The sequence below is a fragment of the Chionomys nivalis genome, chromosome 22, assembly GCF_950005125.1.
Source record: "Chionomys nivalis chromosome 22, mChiNiv1.1, whole genome shotgun sequence".
NCBI classification, from domain to species: Eukaryota; Metazoa; Chordata; class Mammalia; order Rodentia; family Cricetidae; genus Chionomys; species Chionomys nivalis.
Window position 1 is genome coordinate 48163541 of NC_080107.1, and position 21833 is coordinate 48185373.

The window sequence follows — 21833 nt, forward strand, 5'->3', positions numbered from 1 at the left end:
GGAGTCTGCCAGGAGCCTCACTCATCTCTAAGGGAGCGAGGCAAGACACAGTGTCTTCAGAGAAGCAAACCAGCCAACTGGGCAGAGAAGCCCAATCCAGGCACACAGGCGAAGTTAGAATTCAGGGGTCCCTAGTGAGGGATGAGAGCCTGGGAACCTGGACCTTGAGTTCTGTCACTCACACACGGGGCACAGCAGAGGCAACCCCTAGTTCCAGAGCTGGTCTATTTCTCTACAAATACTGCAAAGCTTGGGGCTCAGGAGATCTTGGCACGCCCAGGGCATCTCCTCAAGTCCTCTGACTCTAAGGAAGGACATGCGCATGTATATCTATAAACTGTTCTGGGGGTGGCAGATGTAGCATTCTGTTACCACCATGGCTCCACCTGCTGGCTGCTCTTGTAAGGACCGTGGGTGATTCCACTAGCTAAGATCAACAGGACACATCACCCAGGGGAGGCTGCACCAATTATCTTCCTTGGTACCTACAATCACCCACAGGCCAACTACCTTCAGAGAACCCTCCCCAGGCCAGTGCCCCCTGAGAAGTCAGTCCATACCTACTCCATGAATGGCCACTTGAGGACTGTCTCCCCATTTGAGCCCTTGCCTCTGTAGCTTTCTTGCTAGACAGGAGTGCTCACTGAGGTGCTCACACATCTACACCAACTCCTCCTGCAACAGCTCTACACATATGCTAAGGAGTGAGTCCCCAGCAGAGAGACTGAAACTGTCTAAAGCAGCCGTGCCAAGGGAGCCGACAGTGTAAGTGGCCCTGACATGTCCTGGTCTCGAGAGAGCAGGACATATTATGGAGCTCACCTTTCCTGTACAAGATCCCCAGAAGCCCTGAGCACTCTTGTGCACCTTTCCCGCCCCAGGTCATGACTTAGAACTAACTTTGCATCCTCACAAAGGCTCACCAGGGTCCTCTTCAGCAAACTCTCTCAGGTCTGAACCTGCAGCTGATGCAGGTTACCCCACTGCACAACCTCTGTGCTAGGACCATGTGTATGGGGTGTGGCTTCCTTAAGGCTCCATGAACCCTGATGAATCCTGTGTACCTACCCACTGCAGGGATGGAAGACAACCCTATGAGGGGAAGAGGGAGGGAGAGAGAGAGGGAGGGAGGGAGAGAGCACGAGCTGCACTGCCCTTTCCTCTCTTCTATCCTCTTCCACTTAAGGGGCTCAATCCCTTGAGGGCCCCCCTCTCCTAGTCTGATAACCTCCCACATGGCAATGTCCAGCTGGGAAGAAGGGTTGGGGAGGATTTGTGATGAACGCTAGCACACTTGCATATTTCACTTATTCAGAGAGTCAGTGATCATTTCTGATGACATCTTAGGAATGTTAAATGCTAGTTTTGAGTAGAAAAGACAGACCAATACATTGTGAAGTTTGGAGACTACGAGGGTGGTAACCCTCAAAAATCCTGCAATGCAGAGATGAGCAAGATGAAGGATCCTGCGTGTTTTCATATTTCTGTCTCTATTCACCTCTATAACCCATTTCATTTGTCTTTAAAACCTTTTGAAAAAAAGACTTTGATTCTTAAGCTGATATTTCTGTTTTCATCTTAGAGCCCAAACTTGCCTTCCAACGGTAAGTATAAAAGTGGTCCCTGACCAAGCCAGCTGGCCTTCAGAGCCCAAGGCTGTCAGATCTCTGGAGCCTGAGGTGGTCTGAAACCCAGCCTAGTGCCAGCCTCCAACCCTACTCTCCAGTCCATTTAGCACTGTTGATTCAGATTGCAGGGCTCCCTCTCTTCCTCATGGAGGTGGCATGCCAATGAGGCTTTCCTTCCACCTTTGCCCCCGCAGGTAAGAGCTGCTGGTGAAGTCACAGAAAAGTAGGCACACCCCCACTCCACTCCGTGATGAGACTACTTCATTCTCACTCTGGGCCTTGAGGATGGGGAGGAGGCCTTAGCCTGAAAGCTAAGGAAGATCAATGAACCTCCCTGGCACGGCTGCCCATCTCTAGCCAGGAGACCTTTGAACTTGCCAAGGGCTGGCATGTATGTGGGGTGGGAAGGAGAATAAGAGAAGTGAGTCCCCTTGGCTCCCTGCATTTTCATTCTAATACACAGCAAGAACAGGGTTGTTGCCTCTGTAGCAGTTCATGGTTCTCTGGGTACTCCCGTGTCTACTTCAGGAACACACTGGACTCATGTGGCCTGGGCTCTGGCTCATTTCAAGAACTACCTCTGGACCCCATGTGTGTAAACTCACAAGATAGGGCTAAATGACCCCACTGCTGACAATGAAAACTCTATTGCCCCACTGCTCACTGGGACACCAGAGCCATGTGTGTGTGTGTGTGTGTGTGTGTGTGTGTGTCTATGTGTGTGAGTTCTCATGCTGCTCAACAGTCTCTCTGCCTTTTACGTTGTTGGTATCTGGCTCCGTTTCCCTCCCCGTCCTGGGCAGAATTCAGAAAATCCACAACCAGTGCTTGGGGGGTGCTATGTGATAGGGGCTAGTCAGTCTGATTATGGCCCCTGAACTCGAGTGCTGTGGGCAGAGCACGGCTGCCCCATACTAGCATGCCCTCCCCATCCTCGAACTTTTATTCCTTTGAGTGAGCCCAGCCTCCTTCCACACCTTTGCCCTCCATCTTCCACCTCTGCTTTTGCAGGTTCAATACATCTCACAGTATCTCTGAGGACCTGGAAGGGAAGCTCTTTCTGGCAGATGCTGGCCTCTGGGACCAGTCATGGGGACACACAGAATCCATCCCTTATTAGGAACAGGAACATATATATGGTCTGGAAGAGACCTGGGAGTGCACAGAGGACCCAGTGGGGCTGAGCATTTGGCTTCCTGAAGGTTAAGATGAAGGAGATCCACGAAGTGACCAGATGGTGACTGAACTGTGAAGAGAGAATGGTGCTCTGCTGTGCCCAGTCTACAGAAAAGCCCAGACCGCTGGCACGTCATTGGGGAGCAGACTCTTAGAAACAGGCACAAGGGCTGATACAGGGTGGAAGCAGACATATAGCTGGGACACTGGCTGAGGCTAGAATCAGTTAGCTTCCAGTTCTTCAGGACTGCCTAGGATTGGGTCCTGATGAGAGGGGACATCATAGCCCCACTGGCATCTTCTAAAGCAAGTGGCCTACGCTGCTCTCCTCAGCCAAGATCCCTTCTGTGATGAGGAGTTTAAGGGCTGCTGAAGGCATGGCTGTTCAAAGGCTATGGGAAGCTGGGCTAGGCATATGCACAGAAGAGCCAGAAGGAGGCCAGTGCTCAGAGGAGAGTCCACTTGCGAGCATCTACGGACATTCAGGTGAACAGTGACCTAGACTGCAGTGGTCATGACTGCATGTAACATCATTCCACTAGGAAAAGAATGCTCCCTGCCACCCTTTCTCCTGGCGCCACTCCAGTCACAGCACTCACAGGGCCCACGGGTCCATGTGGCTATCATGTAGGCGGCAGTGCTAACTAAGCAGGGACTGAGTGACTGATGAGTGAAGGAAAGAATGAATGAGCGAAAGGACAGACAACAGAGGTACACACAGGGCCAGGTGTGCTACTACAGATTAGCGCCATGCCTAAGAATGCCACTGGATGGTGGCCAGGGGAGGAGCTGGTTGCTTATGGCCTTCTTTTTCAGGATGTCCCCAGGAATCCCCACAGGACCAGGAGTTCTGGAGTCTGTCCCTTAGGGCTATGGAAGAGCACCAAGGCTGCAGGACACCTACACATGGGCAGTGTCCAGACAGAGCCTAGCACATGGAAAACTCAGCCTGGGCCACCACTGAGCCTCTCTGTCCTGTGGAAAGTGTCCAGACAGGATGATTTCTTCTGGACACTTTTCAGTGATAGGGACTGAAGCTTTAGCTTCAGAGGAGTGTGTACATGCAGAGGTGCATGTGTGTATATGTGTGCTTTGTGTGATGTAATGTATCCTTCATGCATGTGAATGCATGAGTGAATTATGAATGTGTCCACCTGTGTGCAAGTGTGAGATTTGTGTTTAGTGTGTGTACACAGAAGTTTGACAGTGTAATTGTGTAACTGAGTATGTGCATTGAGTGTAAGTATGTATACATGTGTGAGTATAACTATGTGGGTATACAAATAAATGTATGAATGCGTGTGAGAGAGAGTCTGTGCATATATACATATAAGACTGTAACCATGGCCATGTCTATACAAAGACTGTGTAACTGTGCACATGCACACATAAGACCATGTAACTTTGTGTACACGTGTACTTGCAAGAGTACACAGACACACACTGGCTCCTAGGCATGAATGGAGAGCTATCCTGAAGGACAATGGAAACCTGTATCTTGGGAATGGTCTTCATCACTGGATTTCTCTATGTGTCCTCAGACCTCAAGTCACTAAGATGCCTTTCACCACCTGCAGTGACACGTCTTCTTGGATCCCTGATGGTAGCCCAAGAAGTATTAGGACATGGAGTACATACATGTGGGTGAATTCTTGATGGATACCTGGGGTAGATGGGCTGACAGGAAACACAATGATACATAGAAGGAGGGTTCAAAAATGTCCAAGGCCCGAGGCTGCACTGGTGCAATACTCTCAGATATCACCAGATGGAGCCGCATGCCCATCTCAAGACTTCAAGCAGGTCTTGGGCTTCCAGGTCCATAACTCATACTGCAGGCATAGGGGCTCCCAGGTCCGCTGGAGCTGGCATGGACCAAGTGCTCTGGGTGCCAGCTGACATAAAGAAGGGAGGGGGCAGGAGGGGTACTTTCTAAACCTGGGTATACGCCCACATATGAAGAAGTATAGGAGTGAATTATCAGTGTGTCTACCTATGTGCCTGTGAGAGTTTTGTTCAGTGTGTGCACATACAGGTTTGACAGTGTAATTGTGCATATGAAAAATGTGGATGGGGCAGAGACCCCTGACTCCAGCTCCCTGGACCCTGAGTCTCCCAAAGGAGGGAGGCCTTGCTGAGGCCACACTCACCTTTCCAGCCCTGCAGGCATCTCTTCACTAAACTCTGAGCTCTCACTACTGCCTGGAAAAGGAACACAGATCAGTGAGCATGGCAGCCTCGAGGAGAGGGGCCTGTTCTCCTGGGCTCCTGGTCACTAGGCCCCAGTCCCCAAGCTCATGGCACTCTGACCCTGTGGGTCACAGAAGGACTTGAGTTTCTGTGGTTGTGGCTGTCTTTTCTCTGGGAGGGTTTGAAGAACTTTCAGCCCTACCATGCTCAGGAGTGTCTTCTGCTCCCTTCCCACTCTGGTTTGTGGGACCAGGATCTCCTACAGCAAGGATCCTCAGGTGTGTTTGCCCTACTGCCTACCTGCTGCCCAAGGGCCTCACCTGCTGAGGGCACAGGCTATATAAGCTCTTCTGGCCCAGGGTCAGGGCTGGTCTAGATGTATCTGCCTGCACAGAAGAGACCCCAAGGAGCCACTGCAGTCCCCTGGCCCACAGAGACACTGCCAAGGCCTGTTGTGATCCTCTGCCTTCCTAGTTTTTTCCAGGCCCACACTCTGGAGCTGACCATGGTCTGCTGGGCCTGACTGGGGCACCCTGGCTCCCTAAGCCTGTGCCCTGGAGTTAAATGAGCACCCTGCTTCCCTCCAGAGTTGTACATCTATGAGCCCGACCTTTGTATTGTTCTGGACTTTGCAGGCTCTGAAGTTCAGGGTTCTGCCAGAAAGAACTCTAAGACTGAGCAGTCAGAAAGGCAAAGGAGGAGCCCTGGCCGGAGCAGGGCCCCCATTCCCTGCTGTACGGGTGGGGAGCAGCCCATCAGGACACACACAAATGTCTTGAGCTCCCTGACTTGAGCCAAAGCCAATCAAGCTTATGACCCTCCCACCCAGATGTGTGACAGCACAGCCCCTGACTCACTCGTGGGTCAACAGCCCAGACTCAGGCACAGCTCAGAGTTTCCTGGATATCGAGCAGCAGCTCAGGGCACAGGTGTGCACTCGTGGGCCCTCATAAGAACCCGTGTCCCATCATATACTCTGAGACGATGTCCGTGGGCGGGACCTAGCATGCTGGAGGAATCAGTGCCCAGGAGCACAGCAAAGGCTTGGGGAAGAAGTCTGATCACCTTTCCCCAGCCTGGGAGCCTAAGATGCACTGTCCACACTTCTTACACTGTGTCTAAACAGGGTGTTCTCCTCTGAAGGCAGAAGGCGGATTTGGGACATGTCACAAACTTCTAGGAGGCAGTTGTCCTTGACAGATGTTATTCATGACTCCCAAGACTAGCCTAACATTACAGGGACATGTGGCATGACACGCCAACCTGGTGTTCCTCCAAGTCCCTGGCCCTTTGCCTCACTGTCTTTATTGGATCAACTGCAGTTGGATCAATGTCATCCCACTACCAGCCCTGGGGGAACTCACTGGTATTGGAAGCAGACCAACATACAGGCTCACTGAAAGGCAAAGGTCATCAATGGTGCACTGGGCTGGTGACAGCAATCACATTTGTCATTTGTCCCGGTGACTTGAGCTCTGTAATGGGACAGTTCTCTGAATGTAGCTCCATGCTAGCCCCAGTCCTAATGTTGACATCTCTCTGCTGGCATCAGCAGCCCTTTTTGTAACTCCATGGGCACAAGCTCCTTCCTGCCATCTCTGACGTTCATATCCTCATCCTCCCTTCTGGCTCCTCTGGGTAAAGACAAGCACATAGTAGGAAGCAGTGGCCCACCCACCTACTGCTCTGAGCAGGGCTTTAGGCTCCCCCTGATGTAAATGCTCTCAAGGTAGCATCTGGCCTCAGGGGGTTGTGGTGGACTCAAGTCCAGCTTCCTTCTTTAACCTGACTGTCCATTTGGGGACCATCAGAAGGAGAAGGTCAACCCAGAATTCTTTCCTGCAGCAGGAGACTCCTGTAGGGAGCCATTCTTTAGGGGTGAGGGGCCACTGGGCACAGCACAGTGACACAGAGACAGACACAGAGCACATACTGGGCCTGCTGCCCCTGCCTGTGTGTACAGGCCAGAGACGCTTACCTAGGGAGAGTCCGTTGGTGATGGCGGTGGAGGAGGTGAGGGTGAGGCCCCTGCGGGGGCTGCGGGACTCTAGGACGCTGTCGTCCAGCAGGTGCCTGGCCTTCTCCGATGGGAATGTTGCACTCTTACTTTCAACTACACTCAACTGACACATCATACTGGAAAACGGAGAGGGAGAGAGAAGGCAAAGCTCCTTATCCTGGGAGCAGAGTGCCACACTGGCCCTGGGGGCCGGAGCCAAGGACTAGCTGGTGGAGACACCTCTGCCCAGAGCCCACCGGTGGCCCAGGCTCTGCCCCTTCGCATGGTGTGACCTTGGGCAAGTCACATCTTTTTCCTGAGCCTCAACTTCTTGATCTGTCAATGGAGACTAAAGCTGTTTGCCCTGCCTGTCTCCCAGGATGATGGTGAGGCTTGTGAGATGAGGCCAAAGTGAAGGGCAGGCGCTGGGGCATCCTGAGAGTATCAGCGCTTTGTGACCTTACTGGAGCTACAATGTGCATGGCAGCAGCTGCTCAGAGATTCGCATGGTTCGGTGAGATGGTGTCTACAGGTGTGTGGTGATGTCTAGAAAAGAGGAGGTACCAGGGACCCAAAGCAACTTTGACCTCCTGCTCCTGCTCTGAGGTCCCCTAAGGCCAGCCAAGAAGCATGACATTTGTGCTTTGGTGCTAGGATGCAGGCTGAAGGGAGGGAGGGAAGGAAGGAAGGGAAGAGGCAGAGGTGATGGAGGAAGGGTGCACCATTTGGAAACTGTGACCAATGCCCAGGGAGTGGGCCCCACAGGGCCAGTGAGTCAGCAGGTGCTCTGAGACACCCCGCTGCCCAGCAGGCACTGGTGTCTGCTGGACTCAGTTCCCCCTAAATGAGCTATTGACCAAGTTTGGGCACATTTCTTCACTAGCTACGGAGCCTGATCTCTGATGGAGGCACACAGACTCTGCTGCCAGTCACTCATCTGCATTCCCAAGCTCACACTAGCCTCAAGAGAGTGTCTGCCAGGAAAGCAAGAGTTCCCAGATAGGGTGGGGAAGGACCCAACACTCCTTCAGCCCAGAGAGGGTAGCTCAGTCACCCACTTGTTGCCCAGGCTGTGGCTCTTCCTGTGTCTGGGGACTGGTGGCGTGGGGAGGCTGCCAGCCACAGATGTATCAGGACAGGTGGGCCTCCGGCGGAACCTGGCTGAGCTGGAGCCAGCAGAGGGGCCTATGAAAAGAGCAGAGGGAGAATGATGGCAGGGGTTGTGGGGTCGAGAGTAGGGTAGAGGCTCAGGGGAATAGTGGTTCGGGGTGGGGACCTTTCCCAGCTGTCTTGGGTAGGACAAAGATCACACAAAGCCAACAGCAGCTTTTTACTTATTGGATGCTTAACCTTTCATCCCAGCATCACTAACTCCCAGAGGGAAGGCCTGGGATGCCCAGGTCTAGTAGCTGGGCAGCCAGCTGATGGCCCATCCGTAAGAGTAGAACCAGAGGCCTATCCTTAAAGCGAAGGTCCTACCTGGACTTCACAAGTCCAGAGGGGTCTAGAAGGGGGTATGGAAGGCCTTGAGTTAGGCTGGCTGGAACTGCATCTACACCTGCGTCTACACGCCTGTCCCTGGTCAGGACTTGCACACTCTCATTGACTGCTCCGAGGTTCTTCTGCATGTCCAACACAGGATATAACACATCTGGCCTGATGAGTGGTCCCAGGGAAGCTTGGGTGGCCCTGCAGTGCCCTGGAGAGGACCCTCTGGTCTACCCCTGAGGACACAGCTCCTGCAGTGCACTGCTTTGTTTTGCTTTTGCCCCAAGAGAAGATTACAGAGGGCGGAGCCCCTTGTTTAATCAGCAACCATGGGAGGGTAGCAGATGACAACCTCACTGCTTAAATCTCAAGGACCCTCTGCAGGAGGCCCAGGTGATCATTAGGTCATTTGCACACCTGGCACCGTGCCCTGGGTTGAGTAGCAAGTCTTGAGGTATGGACTCTTAGTTGCTGCATTAGACAGAAAAGAAGGTAAGCTTATAGATCCGGAGGCAGTACCCGGTGTGCAGCGGGTTTGTGGGGTTGTGGGAGGAACACTGGGGGTTCAGAGTCCAGGTGCTGGGTGGATGTTCTTGAAAAAGGAAAGGGAGACAGACCCAGCATCCCCTATGTACCAGTTGTGAGCAGCACTGTTCAAACACTCATGCCTCCAGCATACTGGATACAAGGAGGTGGGGAACCCTAGAGGTGTAACATGGTCACAGGGCTGAAGTCGGCCACTGCCAGCATTTGTCACTCACTTGGCTCCATGTAGCTCTTGCCTTCTAGCTCTGTTCATGCTCATGCTCTCGCAAGCCTTTCAGAATTCCTTTGGCAGTTTCCACTCAACTCCAGATTCTCTCTCCAAGGCTAGGCCTGGATTCGACCCTTTCCTTCCTGCTGTGGAACCCTGGGAGGCATGCCTGGCCTCAGATGCCCCTGGACTGGCTGGGGAGGGTGGGCGGGGGCCCCAGAGGAAGAGCCTTGGCCTCCTGGCCTGTGTCAGGGCTGCTCTCTGGGCAATAGGTCTCCTCCTCCTCCTCCCCCACATTCTCCCAGCATTGTTGACCAACAGCCTAGGTCTGACGCGGAAACAGAAGAATTTCCATTCGGCTGGGACCCAGATGAGGGGCCTTTCTGCCAGTAAGTGACACCCTCTGCTACCAAAAGGCCTCATGCTTCTGCTCCTCCAAATCTGGGGTGGCTCCCATGTGACAGTGCCAGGACACGTGCCTTCTGAGCTGGGTGGCTGGCAGGCAAGCTTGTTGGTCAAGTCCTCAGGCAGGGCAGGAGTGGTGATGAACTGGAGCTCTGGACTCCACGGCAGAGCGCAGGCCCCACTGCCCAGCCTGATATGGCAGGGACAGCTGGAAAACCTGACCATGTGGTTTGACTATCTCAAAGGATTGCTCTATTTTTCCTCAGCATAAGTTTTCCATGAATAATCTTTAAAACTCTTTAAGTGGCTGTTTCTTTAGCAGTTTTATTGGATCATATGAGAACTGACAGTTTCTGTAGGCAACCAGATATGTTAAAAAAAAAAATTCTGGTTGTCATTACAAGAAACCAACATACTGCCCAACAGATCATTGATTGAAAGAGGAAAAACAAAGCAAAACACCCGGCTTTCTAATAATAGTCTAGGAGTGGCCAGAATCCCAGATGATGGATGGTGACAGAAAGGGACACTGATCCTGGGGGCAGGGAAGTCCGGGCTCTCATCTGTGTCTGCGCTTACGAGCTGAGTGGCCCGAGTCCTGGATCGACATCTGTAAACAAGGGATGAGGAGCTGCCCTTTGTTGTCTCCCTGTCAAGAGCTAAACAGTGTCTTTCGGCCACAAATGTTTAGGAAGCCCAGACATTGGGGCCGCCCCTGGCCAAGCACTGGAGCTACATCATAGATCAGAAAAATCATGATCTTCTGCTTGATTGGGAGTAGCAGTCAACTGTCAAGAGGGGAAGGGGCCACGAGGAGGCTGCAGCCGGTGGGAACACAGGCTGATAGGAGAATAGTCATGATCAGAATGGCGAGAGCACCAAGTCCACCAACGGCATGACAGCATCAAAAAGTGGATACGATGATCTCTAACACCGACTTGGCACCTGCTCACCACCAGAACTAATGATATACACTTTGTCCACTTGGCCCCATTTAAGCATCACAGTAGCACAGAACTTTGGGGAACATAAGGGAGGGATCAGAGAAGACTTCTGGAAGGCTTGACATCCTGCCTGGTACAAGAGCCTGGCACAAGCCGTGACCAAGGCAGAAGGAACAGCATGCGCAAAGCCCAGGGAAAGGCAGCAGGGCCCCAGCAAAGCCTTGAGCTCACAAGAGGAGGTCTGGTGATGTGCTCAGACTCGAGTCTTACCTCTGGCTGGAGAGTAACTAGATGTGGCTAAGCCCAGAAGCTGCAGGTTTTGAAGCAGAGATATGCATAAGAAGTGTCCCAGGGATGGCCAGGCAGAGATGTGGAGAGAACTGAGAGCAACCCTCTGTATGGAGTAGTGTGCACTTGGGGCACAGATCTACGGGGACATGAACAAGTCCAGTATGGGGCCAATGTCTGGAGGCCACTGGTTAGATGGGCAAAGTGGTTAGTGCTACAAGCAGAGCACATTGTGGGCAAAGGAACCTCTTCTCGTGGATTTTTGGCCAGGCCCTGTTCTGGGCCAACACTGTCCCATTCCAGTTGGGCTTTCCAAGTCTCACACATTGGAAAATGGGAGGCAGCTGTGGCAGAGAGGAAGGTAGCAACTTGAAGTCACAAGACTTGGGTTCCAGTCCTGCCTCTAGCCCCAGCTGGACGGGCTTATGCCATCTCCTCTGCGGCACGGCAACTATGCCATCGGGAGCTCTGGCCAGTGCAACTCTGAGCCTCCAGCGGCCAGGGTAGGCTGTCACCCAACCAAAGGTTCAGAGTCCTCTGCTTCCTACCTGTTCACATGGTACTTCTGTGTCTGCCAGAGCCCTGCAGCTCTTGGGCTACTGGCCCCTCTGCAGGCTTTGCATGGAAACTTTTCTATAGCCAGGTCTCTGGCGGGGCCTGGGAGCCACTCACTTCTATGTTCACACACATTCTGCTTTCACACACAGTTCTCATGGGTCTCACTGAGAGCCAAGATCTGCGCAGAAGGTCCAGCTCACTTCCTTCTGAGAAACAGTGTTCGTCATCTCTGGGCTGAAGTGGCACTGTCCTCTCTTGCAGCCAGAGGGTGAAGACTCACAGGCCAGAGTAGGAACCAAGGATGCTTGGAAGCTGCTGGCACTCAAGGTGCTTGGGTCACTGCAGAGCTGTGGAGCTGGGCAGATTGGGCTTGAATCTTTGCTACCTACTTCTAGCCCTCGAGCTCTCTGAGGATCCCACCCACCCTGAGCATAGGAAAAGTTTGCAGAGGAAGGGCATTAGAGAGAGAAGCCTGCTGCCTCTCGCTTACTCAAGCATTTCAAAAGAGCTGAAAGATGTCTTTCACAGTGGGGTCCAGGGGACTGAGAGCTAGCATCTTACTCAACCCTGAGGGTATGAAGCAGACCACGAGCAGAGGGCAGTGGTGGCCACAGGATAGTGAGCTGCACTCTCACGTGCAGAGGATGAGGGCTACCCTGGCCTCCTGTAGATGAGATGGCTTTAGCAAGAAGACCATATATGGTATGAGGGCACGAGCAGATGTCAGCAGGAAGCTACTGGTGGGAAGATGGCTCTGAGGGACTTCGACACCCAGGAGTACATGTTTATCTGCCAAGGCTGAGAACACACGGACTCTTAAGAACACCCATGGAAGTGTCCTGGGGAAACGACAGCTTAGAACTGCCCTTTGCAAGGTGCTGTGCCCCTTGGAGACAGCAGTGGCACTGATACAAATGGGGCTGTGGTTAGCAAGTTGAGGGAATCGGTGAGGGAGAAGGCCACACTGCAGCTCTCTTGCCACAGGTAGCCAGGCCAAAGCAGCCCTACTGGATGAGGCAAGGGGACTGAACACAAGACAACGACTAGGGCTCTGATTCCGACAAACTCAACGCAGCTGTAAGAAATGGTGTGGTGACACATACCTGCAGTCCCAGCACTCAGGAGGTAGAGAAGGATCAAGTGTCCAAGGCCATCCTAGGCTGCATATTGAGTTTGAAGCCAGCCTGGGATAATGATATGCATTTCTCTTTTTAAAAAAAAATCTATAAGAAAGACAGAGACATGCAGGTCTATAATCCCCTGAACAAGTGAGTACACAGGATAAGAGGGAGAGAGCCCTCATTGCACCCTTTGTGCTCCGTGTGTTGGATACAGGTGACAGACCTGTCCTGACCCCTAACCCATCATCTGGGTCTGCCACTTCTGTGATGTGTGACCCTGGGTGAGTATCTTGGTATCTTTGCCTACAAAGAATGGGAGTGGGCTAAGAGTAGCCCAGAGGACTTGCCAGGCAGGGGCTGGGTACACTCAGTGAGCATGTGGACTGGCTGGGGAAGGTGCTCAGTCCAGGTCGGCACCAGGTGGTGAGGACGATGAGATAGAGGTTCCCCGTGTCATCTGTCTGGAGTGCTCCACACAGTCCTTGGCTGCTGCAGCGAATGGCAGGATCTTTCTTCCTGAACCTGAACCAGTTTCTGTGACCCTCAGTGGAAGACTGAGGTGAGGCTCCTAGCTTTGGGGACTCATGGAGATGTTACTCCACAGTTTTCTAGCTGCCTTCCCCATTTCTGCTCTGAGGACAGCCAGTTGCCAAGCAGGAGTCTGATGACCCTGAGCCTGCTGTACTCCGGGGAAGCCCAGGTCACATGAAGAGGCTCCAGCTGGGTTCCACTGATGCTGCCCAGCTCCAGCCAGCAGCAGGTACCAGCTGTGGGAGTCACAATCCCTCTACGAGGTTCCAGTCCTACCCTGTGCACCCTGATGTTGACACACAGAATGTAGGTGAGACATTAAGTGCTATTGTCTACCCTGAGTTCTGAGGAGGCACTGGAGCTGAGACTAGATATCGGTCCTTGGGTCCCCAATCTGGTGCTCAGGTGACAGCCTCACACTGTCTCTCCTTTAGATGGCATCAGAGCCTGCCCGAGAGGGCCAGGAGTTAACATTCCCAAGAGGCACTGTGCTAGTAGCAGAACTTCTGGCATGGCCTCAGGGAACTCCCTCTACAGCCCTGAGATGTTCCTGCTCCCACATCTCAGAGACGCTGCAGCCAGGCTCTATGTAGGTCTGCACAGAGACAGAAAGGTATGCAGGAGATCAGCCTTTTGGTTGAGAAAGCAGAGACAGAGGCTAGGGCCAGGATTTTCCTGGATTCAAGCATGGCCCTGGAATCTTCAGAGAAAATCTGTCCCCAGTGTGGAAGCTTGAAATGTCTGGAACTGTCTTCACTAGCTTCAAGACATACACAAACACCACTTGCCCTCTGGGAGTGGGAGTGGCAGCACTATGGACATTACATGTGATGTTTTCCTCCAGGAAAACATTAGTTCACTGTATAAATAGCACCACATGGAGAGGGTAACTGGAAATGTGGCACCCCTGACTTTTTTTTTTCTCCATAGATCAGAAACTGAGTCAATTTCCTCCACTTCCTTGCTTATAGTCTCCTTGTGGAGACAGACTGCCACATGGCCATTCGCCCTAAGGAAAGTGGGGGTAGCCCTTGGCAGCTTCTGGGACCACTGGAGGCCAAGGGAACATCTGTAGCTCAGAGGCTGCTACTGCGTTAATCAAGGCTCCTGAGGTCATGGCTGCTGCTATCTGATCTGTGCAGGGTCAAGGTCTCCCAGTCCCTGGCAAGAGCTGGTTAGAAAAGAGTCATAGAGAGAGATAGCCCCTCACATATACACACCATCTTGGTCTGCTCACACTGGCTTCTTTTTGGCTCCAAACATGCCTGTCCTTGCCTTTCTCCCCAACTAAGACATGAGTTCCAGGAGGCTGGGTCCCCCCTGTCAGGTAACAGGTTCATAGCAAGTGCTTGTGACACACAGACCTGCAGCATAAGTGCCTTGTGTAAATACAGGTGCACACCTAAAGGCTGTTCCTTGCCAAGTGTGAGGATGTCTAACTGCTGGGCAAGCTCTGAGCTGGAGCCTGGCCCCTCCTGAGGAGGAGGGGGAGGCCACGTTCCTCCCATTCTTGGATCTGCACGAGGCACATTCCTGCCCCTGAGTCCTGTGGAGTTCCTGCCACGCAGTTCAGTCTAATTGCCAGAGCCCAGAAAGCTTCCCTGGAGCTGACCTTGCCCTGGAGGAACCCCTGGGATTCGATGACCTAAGCTGCAGCAGCACTCCTTATCTTCCTCTGAAGCTTCAAGGAGGGGAAACCTGAGCCACTGAATGGCTATGAGCTTTCTAGAAAGCCACTGGATCTCTGGTGATCAACACGAACCCTGATATCCTGTTTTGGGGCTGAAGCCAGGGATTTGGAAGGTTGGTGGAAAAACACTCGTCTGAGTCGAGTTCTCCCCACAGTGCAGGAGCTGCTGGTCTCAGCACTTCTCTGGAAGGTTCTGCAGAGTCAGCAGCCAGCCCACGCTGGAGCTGCCCTCAAGGACAGGTACCCATAGAGCCCAAGAAGGAACTCTAGGGCTAAGGCTGAATGGAAGGCAGCGCAGATTCACCTGGAGGTCTGCAGGCCAGGCTCTAGGAATTCCACCCCAGACCGGTCTCTCGGAGGGCTTTTGCTCTGCTGGAGAAGACAGGCACAGGGCAAATGTGTTCAGAGATGACTGCAGGTGAGGGAACGCTGGCTACCTGCCACACAAGGGTGTGATGTAGGACCTACAAAGTCCTGGGAGGGGCCAGGCAGGAAGCAAACTCATGAATGCAATATGTCACACTACATAGAGACAAGGTGGGTCAGCTGGGGGTCCAGAGCTTGCTGCCCATCACCACCACCACCACCATGAGACCAGGCCTGATTGGGGTCTTGGGCAGGGTCATTTAGCTAAAGCCTGCAGTTAGCTAAAGTCTACTTCAGTGATGGAATCACACTGACAACCGTGGTATCATGGCAAAGTTGCCCGTGATGAGAAAGCTCTGGGCCAGATCCTGCATGTCTTGTAGCAGTCCTGTGAGTGACATGTGTACTGCACCCATTTTACAGGTGGCGTGGGCAGTGCTGAGCATCTCAGAGAGCAATTTGCTTGGGGAGAGTTCTAGAACAGGGACAGATTGGAAAGGAGAAACTTGCCCAGCACCATTGCTCTCTGGACCACTCCTGACAAGGGCCATCTGACAAGGAAAGACAGTAGGTTTTTGAGGAGACAGCAGGAGGCACTTAAAACAGGGTCCCGGGAGATGCCGTGAGAAATAAACTGTAGACAGCACTAACTTAACAGTCCCCATAGTTCCAAGGGCCACGCAGCAGCATCTTCCAAGGTTCACGAGCAGGGAAGCCCAGAGGTGCAAGGAAGAGTCTAACTTACCACCCAGAGACAGCAGAGGCTGGCACAGATAAGGAGCAAGGAGTGTGTCGTAGAGATGGGACAGAGGCGCTTCAGGGTTTCCTGAGAGTTCTGTGGGTCTGGTCTGAGTATGGGGAGGCTGACTTGAGCAGCCCAAGGAGGGGAATGGAGTGACAGCAGGCAGTAGCTTCCCACCCACTTCCCGAACACTCACTGCAGAGGGATAGATGCAGACGATGCTGGGCAACTGATCTCAGTGCCTCCTTGTTGGGATGGTGGCTTCATTATCTCTGTTTTACATACAGGGAAAACACAGCCCAGACTGATAAAGCTATTTGGCTACAGTGCAGCAGCTCAGAAGCCAGGCTGTGGCGACAGAAGGGTGACAGAGAGCTGTAACCAGGATGATGTGCTGCTGGAGGCCTCTCTAGCCTCTCCCAGACAACAGTGCTGCTCAGCCTCCATCTCTGAGAGCTGGCTAGACTGAATGGCCGCAGTCATGACAGTAACAACAAAGCAGCTAACACCAAGCATACTCTGACAGGTGTGGGCAGAGCACGAGACAGGCCTGTGGTCACCCAGGCATCATGGCAATCCTAAAAGGGCAATATGAATCTTTACTCCATCCCGTAGATAAGGCTACGGAGGAGAAAGACGGAGAGACAAAGCTAGAGCCTGGCTCTGACAGCGGATCCTAGGATCCCACTGCTGGTGACACAGTGTGTGCTTCCCTCAGAGGTGATAAATCTAACGAGTCTGACTCATCTTGGGTGCCCCCTTTGGGGGGCAGGTTGGTGGTCAAGGGTGTAGGTGGTTCTGTACTTAGTGCATGCTTCTAAGTTGAGGATCTGATCTCTTGAGGTCCCACATTATCAGGATTCTGGCAGATGGTGGAGGGGGCTATAAGCAGGGACAGTTGAGCCTGCCAAGCAATGAACTCAACTGTGTTCTTGAGCTCCACACAGGGCCTATTTTGGCAGCCATGTCTGGGTTGTATGTGGTTTTGTGCTATTCGAGGTAGCTACAATACCTGCAAGATCTTCCTTGGAAGAGACTAGTCTTGGAGAGCTGCTTCCTGGTTCGATTCTGAGTGACAGCCTGAAACCAAAGATTTTCACAGGTCAGAGGAGCCCAGGTCTATCATGGGATGGGGGAGGGAACGAAGGTTTTGTTAAAGAGTACACAGGTCACAGAATACAGGAATACAGGAGATCTGATTCAGGTCACAACCCTTCCATATAACGCCTCTCCAGGGTTTCTGGGTCCAGTGTGATGGTTAAGGATGACAGGGTGAATGAACGACTGGTCCCTGCTTGTTTACCCACAACTCTGTAACGGAAGCACATTTTAGAGCCTGAGAAAAAGAGGAGAAAGAGGCTGTGCAGCTTCTACAGCCAAACTCATGACACTAGTGAGTGTAGGCAGGGATACTATGATGGGATGCAGGTTCCGTAAGACCAGACTGTCAACCTGAGAGCTTCCCTTTAGCCCTGGGAGATGAAGAGAAGCTCTTGCTTTCTTAGGTGACCCTGGACCTCCTAGGCAGTAGAAGAGGAACCAGCCCTCTGCATATGTGGAAGGACAGTCAGATGTCTTTCTGAGGAGCATCCAGGGAAGAGTTTCTCAAATGGTAGTGAGACAGTGGTCCAGCAACACCACAGATCTTGTCACCTCACAGAAGGGAAACGAAAAGGAGAGAGTGATCCCAAGGTCAACCCAGGAGGTAGCCCTTGAGCAGAGGAGCAACTTGTAAGAACATGAGCTGAGTTCAACAAAACCTGAACATCAAGGTGATGAGACAAAGGAATTAAATAAGATGGGAGACTCAGGACAGCAGAACACATCGAAGATGAAACCAGACAGGGCTGGCTGCACACCTCCCTCTAATCAGATTGCCTGGGGACTGCTGGTGACTGAGGTGCCCATCACAGCTGTTGGGAAGCAGCTCAAGGAGGAGGAGGGCAGAGAACATCCAACACAGGAGCCCTGGCAGGTGGAAGCCAAGAACGGATGTGGAAGCAGTTGCAGGCAAAACCACTGGGGGCTGGCCTGCAGCCGGGAAGGCACCCAAGGAACCTGGAGGTCAGGGAGCATGCTCCTCTGAGGATTTCTACTGCTGAGCTCCTGAATTTCATGGACTTCTTTATCCACCAGGCAAAGCAAGGGGGAAGAAAAAAAAAACCCAGGGAGGTTTGAGACTGTCAGCAGCAGCACCGAGCGTCAGGAGACCACAATGTCCGGTCTACAGACCAGGGGAAAAGCAGAGGGGGACCCAGGAGGCCAAGCTCAGATTAATCAGCTCTCCAAGAGAAGGGAGGCCCCAGATCCCGATGAACCCTGCTAAGTAAGGGACTGATTTAAAATAAAGGCCCAGGGGATGAGGAGCAACAGGTCACAAGAACCAAATTCCATTAAAAACACAGAACGGCAGGAATTATGATTCCCGAGCGTGGTTTTTGTAGTATGCACTTGGAGTGTGGGGTCCATGCATAGCACAACTAACAAAATCCTGCAAGTGCAGCCCAGGTTGGGACAGGGCCAGCAGTGTCCTCTTTATAACCTGAGGCAACCGACAGTCACAGTAATGACCTGGTCACGGGAAATAGACTCAGGCCTCTTCATAGATTTCCTGTCATTCATGAGTCTTATGTAAGATGCTTAAGAAATATATTTTTATTCTAACTTTTAATTATGTGTATATATGAGTCTCTATGTGGTAATATGTATGTGTGTGCAGGTGCCCATGGAGGCCAGGAGAGGGTGCTCAATCTTCTGCGGCTTGGAGTTACAGGCAGTTCTGAGCTGCCAGATGTGAGTGCTAGGAACTGAACTCCCCTGCTAGAGGAGTAAGCAAGACCATGAACCACTGAGCCATCTGGCAGACCCAGGAAATAATACATTGTAGTATTACAGTGAATAAACATTAACTTAAAGAGTGATCATTCCTTACCTTTTATTTCTGTTTCCTTTTTATCTGGTTGAATTAAAAGAAATTTAAGATTTTTAATCAAATAGCAAGGATAATATGATCCAATCTGAGTAAATTCTGCCCTTGCATCCATTCATCTACCCACCCCTTTCTATATGTAAATAAAATTTACATGCACAGCCAAGTGTTCAAAGTGCTGCTTACTTCATGCTAGTGGCCATGTTTCCTAAGTGGTGAGAACTTGGGTCACTTTTCTTAAATTGATAACAGACTAACAGATGAGAAAGAAAACACTGCTTGGGCCGCTTGGCAGAGTCTCTCTCTCAAGGCAGATGATGACAAGGTATTAGAAGTACGAGGTCACCAATGTCCTAAGTTCTTGCATCCTTGGCAGTGAGGAGCCACCTCCAGGTGTGTGCTGGCCACAGGACTCAGCACTCCAGCAGAATCACAGGCCCTGCCCACCATATCTTGTTCAGAAACAGGATATCCTTGGAAAGGGGGCCCTCCATGGTTGGGGGCCTGGGCAGGAAAGCAGCCCTCCTCCCTGGGCTTGCCCAGTTTGGTTCAACAAAGAGCCTTTAGGAGCCCCGGGATGACTGTTATTTAGCGGAGGGCTGGGGGCGGGGGCAGTGCTCTACTTCAGAATGGAAGGAGTAATTACTCATAATCTGCAGCTTGTCCAAGGATTGTCTCATGTTCACAAGTATTTATAGGCCATTTTTCTCCTTAAAGCATATTAGTGTTAATGAAAAACTACTGTCTCTTTAATGGCAAGACTGGTACATGAACGGAAAACATTATACCAGAACTTAAGTGGGAATTGTTTCACACTCCGGGCCACTCTTCAGGAACAGCAAGCGCTTTGTAAATAAAATGAACCCCTTTGTAATAGATGCCGTTTTACTGGTGACCTCTGGCCCTCTTCTGAGCCTCCCATTACTCTGCGCTAGATCACACCTTTGCACCCTTCTTCACTGTGATGAATGATGGGAGAGCAACAGCGAGGACGATGAGGGCCTCAAGTGGAGTGAGAGAGCAGGCCAATCTCCAGGCCCCACCCTGTGACCCGAGTCACAGTCAGAGCTCTGAACCACTGCTGCTGCACTGGACAGGTGGGGTGTCCCAACAACGGCTCTGGATCGTTGTCACAGACCAAGATGATGCAAGAGCAGGCTTTCAGACATAAAACTGCAAGGGATTAGAAGGCACTGGATAGCAGGGTCAGACAAACAGTGTACAGAAGCAGTCTGTGAGATGAGACGTCAAAGAAGTTTTGTGAGGGTGACACTCGGGTAACGAATGATCAATCACAAGATGGCTAAGACTTTCCTTGATGTCAGGTTATATGAGAAAGCACTGAGTCAAGAGTATGTTCGGCCCAAATGAGCAGCCAGAGTTGACTGAAGAATAAAGCCCTCTTCTGCCTTCAGATACCGAGCATGCACACCCAGGGGCCACCTGCAAACTGGAGCAGGGCAAATGGAAGATGAGCTGAAGGGCCTTTGGGGCCTTCCTGAGAAATAACATCTGTTCACAGAGGCACAGAGATTGTGCTGGGGCCCTTGGCTAGAGCCAAATGGAAAGCCCTGCAAAGCTGAGAGACCCAGAGACGGGCTGTTTCATCCATCTGTGAAACAGGACCTTGGAGGACACTGTCCTGAGAACATGGCCAGCTGACTTTCTACCCAGTGCCAAGAGTCCCTGTGAGAGCTGAATTGTCAACCTTGCCCCACGCATGGCTGGAGTTCACAGGTGTTTCCCAGGCCACATGGGAAAGTGAGCACACCATCTCCCTGGATTGTGCGGCCTGAGGGACTGGGGCAAAAGCAGGTATTGAGGGCTCTTCTGGTGGGGCATGGAAGCCCTGCAGGTCACTCCTGACCCCTCCAGGCACCTAGGTGCTAAGGACAGCAGTGGAAAGGGGGCCTGGCTAGGGAGACAGCGACTTACTTGTAGTTATCATCCTCCACAAACTTCTGGAGCTCCTCAATGTAGCGCACAGACTTCAGGTACTTCTGCACATGTGGTAGGGTAGTGAGGTGATCTGTAGAAGTGGGCACAAAACTCAGAGGCTTGACTCTTTCCCCCAGCCCAGAGAATGCCTACACAGACACACCTGACTTCTTGAGGCTGCTTCACTGTCCTTGGGGCAGGTCCTGGAGGAGTGGTCAGGTTTGGGTTCTGCCCTATGGAAAGTGACCTCGAGCATTTGGCTGAGGGAGAGAAGCTAAGGCTGGGGCAAGCTGGAGCCCTGGTCCCCAGAACAGAGCAGGATCATATGTCTGTGCCTCCAGCACATCTCCAGTGATGGTGGTGCACCGTCTCCTGTGTGCCATGAATGCAAGGCCACCCTAGCCAGTGCAGAAGTCCAACCCAGATGGCGCGCTCTCTGCACTAGGTGACGGACGGACAGCAGACATCTGTCTTGTATAGGAAAAGGGCTTGTCCATCATATGATGGAGAGACAGCAGCAACATGCAAACGTCCTATCACCAAGAGGCGGCCAGGCCAGGTTCTACTGCAGACTCTGAAGCCTGAGCCACACTGTCACCTCTGTCACTCCCCTCAGACCTGCACTGTCACTGCACTCCTCCTGAGAAGGGGGCAGACACGAAAGAAGAGAGGCTGGGGAGAGGGAAACGTCTTGAAGAGCAGCAGGGGCCATGACATTCAGGCTCCGAGTCTTGAGGCTCTGAAGGTCATTTCTGCTTCTCTAAGTCATTGGTGGTGTCATCATGTCTGAATGAGGACAATGACATCTGCTCTCCAAGCTGGTGGCAGCTGGCACAAATCTAGAGCACAGTGACAAGAATACACCTGCTCTGGGTTCTGAAAAATTCTGGCACCTGCTGAGGGCCAGGAACCGTGTGTGGCCCTATTGTCACACGAGCAATGAAGAGGAGGAAGTGGCTTTTCAGGATGCAGCCTGAGACTTGCTCCTTGGTGTGTTCTCTGAGATCTGAGTCTGCAGCTGCTCTGCTCGTCAGCAGGCAATGCTGGGGTGTCTGAAGGCTCTAGGACACACAGGCCCCAGAGGAG

The 21833-nt window shown here is 52.2% G+C and overlaps 1 protein-coding gene across 14 annotated transcripts in view; it reads right to left on the bottom strand.

Moving 5' to 3' along the window:
• Ralgps1 (Ral GEF with PH domain and SH3 binding motif 1) overlaps positions 1-21833 on the bottom strand; it is a 223701-nt gene that overhangs the window by 16444 nt on the left and 185424 nt on the right. For 11 of the 14 annotated variants that reach the window (XM_057755020.1, XM_057755019.1, XM_057755015.1 and 8 more), the window contains 5 exons: positions 20745-20838; positions 16893-16960; positions 8052-8178; positions 6973-7130; positions 4955-5006 (listed from right to left, as the gene is read on the bottom strand). In XM_057755020.1, the coding sequence (XP_057611003.1) occupies positions 4955-5006; positions 6973-7130; positions 8052-8178; positions 16893-16960; positions 20745-20838 (499 nt within the window). The remainder of the gene's footprint in view (positions 1-4954; positions 5007-6972; positions 7131-8051; positions 8179-16892; positions 16961-20744; positions 20839-21833) is intronic. The other 3 variants (XM_057755023.1, XM_057755022.1, XM_057755024.1) reach the window with 2 other exon arrangements.